At 44.3% G+C, this 12,363-nt stretch overlaps 1 protein-coding gene across 16 annotated transcripts in view; it reads right to left on the bottom strand.

The window, feature by feature from the left end:
* Positions 1-1,185: 1,185 nt before the first annotated feature.
* RIPOR3 (RIPOR family member 3) overlaps positions 1,186-12,363 on the bottom strand; it is a 54,568-nt gene continuing 43,390 nt past the window's right edge. For 13 of the 16 annotated variants that reach the window (XM_087749646.1, XM_087749656.1, XM_087749647.1 and 10 more), the window contains 10 exons: positions 10,969-11,553; positions 9,682-9,821; positions 8,711-8,843; positions 7,831-7,939; positions 6,441-6,602; positions 6,112-6,270; positions 4,779-4,981; positions 4,428-4,511; positions 3,371-3,461; positions 1,186-2,241 (listed from right to left, as the gene is read on the bottom strand). In XM_087749646.1, coding sequence (XP_087605772.1) covers positions 2,141-2,241; positions 3,371-3,461; positions 4,428-4,511; positions 4,779-4,981; positions 6,112-6,270; positions 6,441-6,602; positions 7,831-7,939; positions 8,711-8,843; positions 9,682-9,821; positions 10,969-11,553 — 1,767 coding nt within the window. In that variant the 3' untranslated portion in view covers positions 1,186-2,140. Of the gene's footprint in view, positions 2,271-3,370; positions 3,482-4,427; positions 4,512-4,778; positions 4,982-6,111; positions 6,271-6,440; positions 6,603-7,830; positions 7,940-8,710; positions 8,844-9,681; positions 9,822-10,968; positions 11,554-12,363 lie in introns of all 16 variants that reach the window. The other 3 variants (XM_087749657.1, XM_087749658.1, XM_087749660.1) reach the window with 3 other exon arrangements.

Below are 12,363 nucleotides of genomic sequence, written 5' to 3'. Positions count from 1 at the left end.
TGGTATAATACATTTTCAGGTATCTTGTCTTTTGTGTAAGCCGCTACAAAGACCTCACAGGTTATAGTAAAACTGTACAGTTTTTCAATTTCCCATACAAGTTTTCAGTTCTCATTTTAGTTGAAACAATAAAATTCTTTTTTTAAAGAACGTCCACGAGAGTCTTATTGCTTCCCATCTTCTCAGGGCTTTCGACTCACCTGCGACTCGGGGCTAGCGTGGTATTTGGTGGGGCTTTTTGTAGAGGAAAGGTGCTTTAAGTGTTACTGCAAGAACTCACCTGGAGGGCAGAGCTCCAGCAAAAGAGAGTAAGTGAAATGAGTGTCCCGCGCCTCTCCCCAGCACATCCGCCTCCCTCCTCTCACTTCAAACAGTTAAATTTGAACTGCCTCGGCCCACGGATCAGTGTAACGTAAGCAGCGTGGCAACTCTCAAGCATAAACGTTCTGCAGGAGTCTGGGTCGTGCCTCAGCGGGAAGCTGGGCCGGGCAGGGACGCAGCAGCCTGCCTGGTTGGGGCACAGCAGCTGCAGCCATCAGCTTCCCACCTCGTTTGGCGTAAAGCATTTACCTCCTTGTTTGTGTTTTTAAGGAAAGCTGCAAGGGGAGGAGAGAACTCGCAGTAGTTTCATAAAGTGGTATTAAAAGAGCCGAGGGGGTTCCAGGCGCTGCCCCTCGGGCGCTCTCGCTGCCGCACCCTCGGGGTTGAAGCCTGGCTCAGGCTTGGACAAAAAGAGCCTGGGCTGCCCTCTCTCTCCCAAGTCACCAGCTTTCCCCTTCCCCCTGCCAGCGCAGGGGAGAGAACTTACCCAAGCAGAACGGCTTCTCTTCCCTGCTTTTAAATAAAGCCCCAAGTGAAAAGCAGAGTTCTGTACAGAACAGCAGCCCATGGAGTTGGGCTTTGCCGTAGAGCGGCACGACCCGAGCACCACCGTCCTGCTCTTCAGAGCTCATCAGTAAACAGACTTCAACTCCCCCGGTCCAAACTGAGCAGCGGCAGCGGAAGGGGAGCTCGGCCGGGTTCGGCCTGGCCCTTCCACAGGGGGACGGCAGAAGCGGGTGCCCGACGCACCGCCCGTCGGCTAGGAGACGCATCAGCCCGGTACCCGAACTCCCCGCGGGGCTTTATTGCCTTACACCTCCTCAGGCTGCTGCGAGCACAGCCCTCGGAAGCACTTGCAGGAACTTGTCTCAAACGTTTTATTAGAATTTTAGAAAACAGGATGAAATCCAACAAATAAATACTGCATAGAAAAGATATATATATAAAAAAAATAGATATATACACACAAGCCAAACCCTTTCAAGTATTTTACCTGAAGCCAGGCTTCTCTTTATGGCTACCCTCCACTAAGTTGAGTAAGCGGTGAGTAAGGAGCCTGACAAGGGGTGTACGATTATGAGAAGTCTTGATCTAGGGCTAAAGGAATAAATTTAAAAAACCAAACCAAAACCAGCCGACCGCCTTCCAGAGAGCTGGCAAATACGATGCCTCCCTTCCGCTGTGAACGGCCGAGGACACGCGCTCAGCACGCGTCCCTGCCAGTCCTTGCTCGAACCTGCCCTGAGTTGCAGAGATTACGAAGAACTTGGCTTTTGAAGCAGCAAGCTTTCCTTCTGCAACTAAATCGTACAAGAAAAGGCAACCACCCAGCAATGCTGCTAGATTTTCCTAAGGTACCTGGCAGCTGATGTAAGTGATCCGTTGCCTGCTAGTTGCTGGATGGGCTGTTGGAGAGCCATCATTCCTCTCCTCTCTGAGAAATAGCAAATTAATAAAATACTTTATGGGAAAACAGATCCTATTTGACTTGCAGTTTGAGCAGGGGCAGGTAATTCCAGCGAGATGGGGACTTTAACTCAAGTGACAGCCTGGTTCCGCATTCTAAGCGCTCCTCGGTTTTCTTCATCCAGCACTTGGTATTTCATCACGTGCTGAGAGAGGGAGAAAATGCGTTCCGTCCGCTGGGCGCAGGCCGCACGCTCTGCCCCCTTTGGAAATAACCCTGCGCTCTGTCAGGATGCGGCATGTACGCAGCAGGGCGTCGGTAAACCAGAGACTGATAAACAACAAAAGAAAACCCTCGGGCACCCAGATGCGGCCGTGAGGACAGCACGAGTCGGCTCCTCACGTTCCGCGGCTAGAATACTGTGATTTCAATTTCAGCCTCTTGTTGCACAGTTTCTCTTAATTCACAGCAAATCCTGTCCATTTTCTCAAAGGCTTGCCGTCCCTTTTCACCTATGGAGAAGGAGAAAATATATCCCGTGCTGAGGAAGAGAAAGCAGTCAGAAACACCCCGAGAAACGCGATGCTCCCGAACTACTTCTGTTGTGACCCGGTTCGGAACCAAGCAGAACGCTCAACACCGACAAACGCATCTCTAAGGGAGTAGTTTTCCAAAAAGCGCTGGAAGCCACCATGGAAAATCAGGCCTTCTGTAAACATTTCCACATGAGTAACAATTTGGAGCATCACAGTTGGAAAACTTGTTTTGTCATACGCGTGAATCTGAGTGTTTCTGTGAAGCAAGCCTGGAGATCCCCAGAACTAAGCAGAAATCGAAGTGTTTTTAGGAAGAACAGAACAGGGAAATTACTGTTTCCTAGACAAACTGGACATCCTCGCTGGCAGCTGTGCATTTAAGGTATTTAGCCTAGGCAATTCTCCTTTGCCCTCAGTGGAAGGACAAATACCGGACAGTGGCAGATGGGGAACGCTGACACTTCGTTAGCAGCTCAGCTGCACTGTAGATCTCCTGAATTCAGGTGAAGTAACTTGTAACAAACCAGTATAAAACCATTTTGTTTGTACTCTTTACCCCTCCGGCATTCAGAGCGGGACCATTTGAAGCAGCATAGGAACAGCAAAATCCGAAGTAACCGGTCAGTTTGTAGGTGGCTAGAAGAGGTTACCAGACCCCAGCGTCTGTTGCTGTTCTGGTATATATAAAAGATCTTTAAATCAGCTTAGCTGATCTCAGAGCTAGAGGAGGCTTCGTTGTGAGCTGCCAGGTTCAAGTGTCCTTTTCACAAAATCTAGGAGAAGGGAATTGCTGATGCCAGCGCTACTCTTAGGAAGTACTCCAGCAGCACTGTCAGTACTTATCCGCCACCTTTCTCAGAAGTTTAGTGGTTCTTAGAGCACTTTATCCTACAGTATCTCCTTGGTCTGGTTCTACAAGCTTTAATGGGAGCCTTCGGTTATTATACGCGGTACAGAGTTTACCCTAACGGTATGAAGTAGCTGTATGTGAAATATTTCCATTGCCCTGGATGTGTTCAGGCTGAGCTTCAGGCCTGTTCCGGTTCTGCGCTATTTCACATTACTTGTTCAGAATCTATATTTTAAAGCTGTACGGAAGACTTACCAAAGGACAGCGTCGTTTCCCTGGCGGCATTCCTAACTTCCTCTGTTTCGGACTGGCACAGGTGGGCAACCTGCTCAATACTCTCAACACCCTGTTTGAGAAAAGAAAAATCTGCAACAGCAGCTTTTCAGCAAGCATCTTGATGAACATTTTTTGCAGGGTAAACGCATGCGTACGAACTCCCGCCTCTTCTGGCATCTGAATTCTACCGTGACCTTTCCTTTCTCCCCCACCACAGCAGCTTGCAGTTAATTTTTCTGAGCGTGATCTCACCTCTGCTACTTTCTCTCCTGTTTTAGGACATGAAAAAGGGTAAAAGTTCTAGGGCACAGCTCACTGCTGCAGCACCATTAAATTGGCGTAAAGCAATCAGGACCTTCACGGAAAGAGCTAATGCAGGTGGGGCAAGGGCAAGAGGTGCTTTGTGAATCTGACTTTGAGAATAAGACTCTGATTTGTTGGGCTATCTTCTGCTTCCATGTTTGTAGAGGGGATTATTGCGAGTACAGTTTCTGTGCAAACTAACTTATTACAGACTTGTGGCTGCTGGAAAGCTTTAAATCTGTTCTGACAGTTTCTTATAATTGCAATGCAGATATTACTTTTATTTTCTGACTATAATCAGCTATTGTTAAAAAACAAGATGAACGGATTTAACTTGAAGCTTCTATAGGTGAAGCCTTAGAGCTGACTCCATACGCAGCTGACTGTTGCTCATTTTTCTACATGCCAGACGTCCCCCGGTCAGACAGTGTCTGTCCTCCTTCGCCACTGACAATATTGTACAAGTTAGAAAACATCCTTTCGGCCACTGTCCTGTGGCCCTCCGATCAACCTGAGACCCTCCAAGATGCCCGCAGCTCCCTCTGCCTCCTGCCTTCTGAATAACAGCATTAATAGCTTGGAACTTTGGCAGCCAAAGAATTAATTAATTCCAAATAGAAGGAAGCTGAAAAAGTAACCCTACCAGCTTAAAAAAAAAAAAAGCTAGATACACTTTTGCTTCTAGCAATTTTGGCCAGACATGCACAGCAAAAGTAGAGCTGTAAATACTTACTCTGAGGTTTTTAAGAGCCAAACATGCAGCTTGCTGAAGTCTTGCATCACAGTCAGCTAAAACATCAGTGTAAAAGAAGACAGCCTGAATGAAAAAAGAGGGGGAAAAAAAAAAAGGCTTCATAAACTTAAGCGTAATCAAGCACTCAAATTCAGACTGATATAAGCACTTTTTTACCTATCTGAAATTGAATAAAGTGTGTAGACAAATCACTTGAGCACTGATGTAATTTAGGTTCTAGTGAACAGATTAATGAAGCGCGGAGAGGACAACAGTGCTATTCTAGGATAAAACAAGTCCCATGTATTTCAGCATCTATTTAGAAAAGCCGGTAAGAACTGCGGTCTTTACCCTTTCCCTGAAGTTCTTGCTTGCTGCTGCACGGGAGAGGCAGGATGTGGCCGCTTTGCTGACGCGGTGGTTGTCGTCTAGCTGTAAAATCCCAAGTAGCCGTAAAGTCTGTGGTAGAGGTTGGAGTTTGTTCAGTCGCTTTCCTCGCAATTTTTTAAGGGTCTTCAGCCGCCCAGGGCATTGCAGCTCCTCAGTCAGCATCACTGCAAGTGAAAGGGCTCAACTTCACTAACTGACAAAGGAAGACGTTATCAAGAGAAGACAAGCTCCTCTCTAATTCAGTCTCCTTTCCCCACAAGTAGTTATTCGCATGGCTACAAGCAAGCGTGGCAGGAAGCAAATCAGGACAACTGCCCCTTTGACCATCCTGTCTTCTTTCCCTGTCATTGTTTCATTTCCTCCTATGCCAAGGCTGTCTGAAGAACGGAGCAGAGATGGTTGTTGCACAACGGTAGTTCACAGGGTGCAGCAAAGCCCTGGCCCTTTTAGGACCCGGGTCCACGGAGTACAACGCAGAGTGCAAAAGAACTCCTACACCTGTGGACATTAGGACAAGCGGTCTCGTCCCATAATAAGGAAGACCCGATCAAGCAAAATACTTTTCAACATCCCTGAAAGATCTTGCTGTACTGGTCAAAGAGAAAACCCTCTGTCTTTCGAAAAATAAGAGATCAGGCACTGGATTGACAGTTTCAATTTGAAGAATGTTCCAGGTCTTTTTCACTGGCTAGCAATGCCCAAGTTCCTGGTCCCCCACCAGATGAGTCATCTGCATCAAAACAAGACTAAAGATGCAGCCAATATCAGGAGTATTTTTAAAATAATTCTTTTCTGATACAGACTAAGTTTTAAAGTACTTTCATATGTTGGACTAGGCTTCAGCAAGACACTGGCTACCTCGTGCTAGAAAATGCACGTTAGTAACCTCTGAAATTTTATTGTTATTATCTGTCTCTGATTACAGCTGCTACAGTCACACAAAGCTACAGACATTTACTCAGTCCTTGAATCCAGCTGTAGATTGCTGCCAGCTTTGTTTCTGCTTTAACTTCAGAACACCACAGAACCCACTCCTTAGGGCACTTATTTAAGACAAACCCCTCCTTCACACCTCTGTTTTGTTTCTACCCGGTTAGATATGGGAGTCAAGCGTGTCTCTCCTGTTCTAATTAAAACTACATGGTCGTAAGGGGTATTAAAATGGAAAGAAATTGTCAGTGCAATGGTTGGGCTGTTTTCTGCCCTGGAAGCGTATCTCGAGTAGTAACTTGGAGAGCAACAGCCAGCTGCTGGGCCGGTGAGTTCAAGCGAAGGAGCCAAGCATGGCCATTACCTTCTTTAGCAAGCTTTCCCAGGTGTTTCTCCAGGCTGGTAATGTGGTGTTTCTCCAGGTAGCCATAAAATTGGAATAAAGTAACTGGTTCTGTTTGGAGGTACAGAGAGGGGAGCAACCCGTCACAGGTGATGATCTGCTCTAGCAACCTCTGCAATACTGAAAGTAACACAGAAAAGAACAAATGGGAAAATGAAAGGTTGGTTAGACGGAAGCTGCTTAAAACAAGTAAGAGTTTTAGTTTAATTTTTAAAATGCACAAGGACAATTTTAAGCTGTGCAATAAAATGAAAACAGAGTGGCCTTGTGTTCAAGAAACAGACTGGTACCTGCTTCTAATTGACCGGGGTATTTTTCCTTCACTTTGAGCATCGATGTGTATTTTAGTGCATGACGGAATCTTTCTGCTGAAGCAAACAAGAAGCTGCCAGGCTCCGCAAGATCACTCCAGATTTTCAGATAGTGCTTCTTCTTTTTAGCCTTTTGAATAACTGGGGAGGGGGAGAAAAAAAAAAAAAAAATCTCATTTTAAAAAGTGAGTGAGCTCTAGCGGATTTTGGATTTTACATGACCAATTAGGCAGCAGATGGCATATCTGGAGACATGTCAGCATAACTTTTATTTGCATTATATAGATGGCTTTGTTCAAAGCTGGAGACTTGCTGCCAGTATTTTAACATCTGCAAGCATTGATTTCACCAAGCTTGGGTTGAGCTCCTAAACCGTCATTATGAGACCTGAATGAGATGCCTAGCAGCTCTCCTGCCTCTCATTATTCATTTTATCCCAGCATCTGAGCCAAGTTTCAGAAGAACTTTCTGTGAGTTTAACTGTTTGCACCTCTACCAGCAAGAGATGTGCTGTTTCCAAGCATTTTAGAGATCCTGTCATACAGACCTTCACAAGTAGAGACCTCTGAACCTCCGTGCATAGGCTGAGGCAGGCTTGCTTTCATCAAACACTTCAGAAGAGCACTTGAAGCAATACCTTGTGGTTTCTCGCTATCATTTAAACCCTATAATTTCTCACTCTTACTACAGAGATGTTGAACTTGTGTTCTGCCTTTGAGACTCCTACACTTCCCTCGTCATGTTGTGCCAAAGGCCCTTCGGGAGCCTTGCTCTAGGGAACGGTTTATTCTCACATCCTTCAGGATAAAATCTGTCAGCACGTGCTTTCAACTAAAATTTGCATTCTTGCCACTATATTTACCACAATGAGAACAAAAGCCTTCAAAGTCTCCTGTTGTGCCTTTATCATTTTGTCATATCCAACAGTCAATGGAAGAATTTAGTAGGGGGAAGGCCTGCGATAGGAAAAATTGCACACCAAACTTTTCTTGCAAATGTGTACGGAAGTTGGGTTCTTTGCTTACTAAGTAAAAACAGAAATATAAAATAGGATTTTATTAAGGCTGCTCTGCTGTTCTTTGACTGCAGACTCCATCATCTTTAACATCCTAGGTATGTTTCTATGACATACCAGTTCAGCTACTATTTCTTTGAGCCAAACGTCTTCAAATCTTTTCTTTCCTTTCAGAGGAAAAAACCAAACAAACGATGAGCCCTGTTTTTTCTAAGAATCTAGATATAAGAGCTGATTTAATTATGTGAACGTGAGGAATTTAGAATGAAACCCTGATGCGTCTGGGGAAGCTCAAGCAGAGTTACCTGTACCTCTCACATCTCTGGCATGCCTTGGAATAATGCAGTTACTCACTTTCTTCAACAGACATGTCCAAGACATCCCGCAGGACTTCTGTCTGCTCTGATACTTTTTCCAAAATGCTCTCCTGGACAACCCGGGCTACATTTGGTGACCTCAGTTTCTGAAATGCAACGTGCTTATCTTAGTAGCTGAAACAAAAGCAGTATCAAGCTCAAGATGAATGAGGATTTGTTTCTTAGAATCAAACTTCTAAAATCTGTGAGAAAACACCAGCTGCTCTCAAAGGGCCTCTTTATCCATCACAGCATGGACAGGTCACTTCTGACCTGAGCAAAGCTGCTCAGCAGAACAGGAGGAGTAAATCACATTATGCTGGAACAGGCCGTCCGGCATCTGACATCCTTCTCTGCCCCTGTCCATTGACAACTGCGTAGCAGATCAATACGAACAGTTACGCTGTCCTCCGCTGCCCATCCTCATCAGAGCTAATACTTTGAGGATGATAATGTGCTTGAGCACTGTAACCGAAATTATTTGAGGAATGAGGTCTCAAGGGGAGATAAGAGTTCTTTCTTGCCCTACATGCTAGCAGTTTCTTTCCAGTAGTAGCAGTTTTTCATTCATTAAAAAAACTGGTCACCTGTTATCGATACGCAATTCAACCCAAATCTGTCCTACTGCATTAGCAGCCTGCCTTGGGCACAAAGGTATTACTCAGAGCTTCAGCAAAACCCAGAGGCTAAAAAAAAGCAGCAGAGGTTTGTGTGACATGTTCTGTGCTTTACACATGTATACACTGCATTTTTTGGACTCAATTTCTATTCTGAGTCTTCCTGCTTTTATAAAAGAACCAGCTACATATTCACTTTTGTCTGTAATCAGAATCAACAATTACAACCAGTGCCCTGGAAAACCATAGGCTGCTCCTTACCTGCAAAAGACCTTTGCACAGCTTCAGATGAGTTATCAAAAGCGTGTCTAAGTTGTCATCACCAGTAGTTACATCTCTTGTTTCTGTTCTCATGTCACAGCTGAGGGACCGAAGCGTGTTGTCATTGTATGTGCTGTTGAGATGGGGGGGAAGCGTTAAAAGTATCATCACCAAATAAACATGAAGAAGTGCAGTCTCAATAGTGGCCTCCAAGCAAGTTGCGGAAGTACAAACCAGGTGGCATTTAACAGATAACAGCATTTTTTATTGCATTTATAAACACTTCTTAAAAACATGAGGACTTTATTTCTAAAACTCATTCCAGGACAGTAATACTGGATCACTTGATGCCACAAAATCTCATTTTGGAGAATCAATACTAGCAAAGATGCTTCCAGCTAATGCAAATCGAGTTGCTGGCTCATTTGCAGCTGATGAACTGCAAAAGCAGCACATATAACAGACAAATCCCTTGGTGTTCTCCCAACTCGATGATACTGGGAGTGTAGTAAGTCTCCCAGGATCAGGCTCGGAGCTCTGGAACGTAAGTTTCAGTGCTACGCCACTTGCAAAATGCAAAACTGAATTCAAAAGAAAGAACAGGTAGAAGAGCTCTGTGAATTACTAGTAGCTCTCTCCCCCGCTAGCGCAGAACTGTTCAGCATCATCCTGATACCCCTCTTTCCTGCAGTCTGTTTCTAGCAGTCCTACGTGTTAGGCCTTCCACCATAGCGTGGGGGTATCATTCTGCAATGGTTTCCATAAGTTCAGTTTAAGTTTCCTGCTATTTCCATCTGGTAGGTGTTCTGAATTATGAATCTCGGAGTATTCAAAAAAAATTCATTTCTCTCCTGGATGTTCATACCAACTCTGCACAATCGTTACTTAGCCAAGTATAGTGTATTGGCAAGTGTTCCTGAGATCCGCCCTCCTTACCCCTGTCCCTGCAATGAAGCACTGCAGATGCATACCTGATACTGGCTGTTCTTATGCTTCCAAATAATGAAAGCTCATCAGCACTACAGTCAGCGTTTAAAAAGTCAAAGCTTTCCAGTACTGTCTCCACCATTAAACTTTCCATAGATGAATGTTTGTGATGAAGTGTCTTTAGCTGTTGATGGAATGGAAGGAAAAATATTGTTATTTGTAGTTATCAAGCCATTTTGCATGAGTTCTTTGCTGTTTTTCAAATCACGCTTAATAACAAATCAGTTTGCTTTTCTGATTTCAGTCTTAACACATCAGGAAATTTAGCTCTTGGTACAGTGCTCTGATCCCAAAATAATGTTGCTAATTAAAGTTAAAATATGCTTCAATATTTTAATCTGTCTGTATTCCTCTTTGAATTTCCATGCCTGTTAAGGTTGGTATGAGAACTGATTTTTCTCCATCTTCTGCCATTAGTGCAATTTTCACTCATTCCTTGTTTCAAATATAGAAGTAGCAACCTTAGGTGTCTGTTGCATTCCAGTGTAGTATCCAAGAACTTTGATATCAGTAGTGGATTTCATGGGGCCACTAACTTTCTCCCCCTTGGAAAGGCTGCTTTGAGAGCACTTTGGGTTTTTTTTAAATTTCTATTTTTAAAGTGGTTGTACTGGAACAGGATGTCAGTGCAGTTTTGTTAACGTCATTTATTTTTCCAGACCTTAGATGACCTTACAGCATCTTATCTCCCAAGTCTGCACACCGGCCCCACGTACTACAAGGCTGCCAAATTTGCAGTATAACCCACTGCTTGCAGAAAGCTCTTCTCCAGGACCCTGCCTCTAAAGAGAAAAATGTTTTCAGCATCATATGACTCATCAGACAGACTGAACTGCCTGTAAAAGCTAGGTGATCCTGGAGAAAGATTAGGTTTGATGAACTGAAGCAGTCATCTCAAGGTATACTAAGTCTGAAAAACATCAAAAAAATTAGAAGCAAACCAAAATGCAGGGGCTCTGACATACAGTTCAGATTATGCGTAGCCCCGACTCGTTTCCACTTCGACTGCATGCAGTTTCTTAATTTCTTGACCTGCGCGCAGCATCTGAAGGCTGTATCTGAGAGATGCTGTGCAACACAGTGCTCCAGTGTAGCTAGCTCTCAAGGCTGCCTTTCCTGAGTAGTGCCTGACCTCTGGTGGCCAAACTTACTTTTTGGGAACATGCCATCGATATATTAAATCAAATCCACCACAGGGTCACGGAACTTCTACAGTTTTAGGAGTAACAGAGGAAGCTACACCATCTACCAAGAGTAAAACACTACCATACCTTTAATTTATCCCTCAGAGATGAAACCCGGTGTTCCAATTTCTTCAGTTGGGCTTGCCCCACATCATGTAATTCCAGCAAATTTAACACTTCTTGGAGAGTCTTATCAATTGACTTTGTACGTCCATCTGGTTTTAGGTCATTTGCAGCATTCAAGCTTTTCTGGCTAATGTCTTCTTGCTCTGTCAGACGGCGATTTCTGGTCTGGTTGAAAGAATCTCTACCACCTTTGTGGTGATTCAGAAAACTCAATGGTTTATTTGGAAATCCATCCACACACGGAGTCTTCTTCAGGATATCTAGAGTTGTGTGACTTGGAAGAGGATGCTGTCGCTCTTCTGCACAAGTCTCTTGAATAATCACCAATGGCAATGTCCTATGGTCTAGGGCTGGATTTGTATTTCTGGATTCTGTCCCTTTCTGATCCTCAGAGCTGAACGAGTCTGCCTCGCTTGTCTCTGCAGGGTTGAGAGGCTTGCTCCTCCCATGTACATCAAAATCACAGGCAGCCAGGTAGCTCAATATGCTGGGAGGCTGAGCTTCATCACTTACATCCCCTTGGTTCTGCCTTTGTTGCAAAACAGACTGCAGCAAACAGATTCGTAAGTGAGCACATATGCAGTTGAAAAGCATAAGATACCGCCTAAGACAGAGAACTATGGTTTCCTGTTCTTGGAAACATACGCACCCAAACTGATCAAAACCACAGGGCTCTTCTGCACAGAAGGAGCCAGGCCAGCATAGACTGGACAAAAGAGACTATTGAAACAAAATATTAAGAGCCTACTGGATGACCTAAGTGGAGCAGTAGTAACTGTGCTTTAGACCTTTCAGATGAAAGTTACCAACAGCTAAAAAACTGTTTCTGGAAAAAAAAACTCGCCAAGCAGCTTTTGTGCCACATCAGCTTAGGACAGGATGTGAATGTAGAGGTTAGAGGAAATGTTGATTTTGAAGAGTCCAACATACCCTGTACAAATACTTAAACCTTTCCAAAGAAGACTGCATATTCTGCTGCCTTGGTGAGGCAACACCAAACCTGACTTCGACTTTATGTTAGGGGAACACATATGATGTTATTAGTATTTCAGATGTATGGCAGAATTAACAGGTTCATATAAAACAACCATTAAAACAAAACCCTCCTGAACGAATGAGAAAGAGGACAGGGTTTTCTGTTCCCCTGGGATACGCTTGGCAAAAAGTGGGGTTGTGGAAGAGGAAGGCTTGTTTCACACAGCACCTCTAAGATGCCATTCTGCTCTGTGGCTACTGAGACAGACTGGTTCCCAGTTTGATTCCCACCGCAGACTATTAGAACAGATGCCCACACCCCTACCATTCTGGCTGCCAAGAGGAATATTTGGCAGGTTTGGTTTTTTTTTTCTTTTACAA

This window comes from Nipponia nippon, unplaced genomic scaffold, assembly GCF_047370975.1.
Source record: "Nipponia nippon isolate SJK-2023a ecotype South Korea unplaced genomic scaffold, ASM4737097v1 scaffold_13, whole genome shotgun sequence".
NCBI lineage: Eukaryota > Metazoa > Chordata > Aves > Pelecaniformes > Threskiornithidae > Nipponia > Nipponia nippon.
Note: the sequence above shows the minus strand (reverse complement) of the source record. Positions and strands in the feature narration are given on the sequence as shown.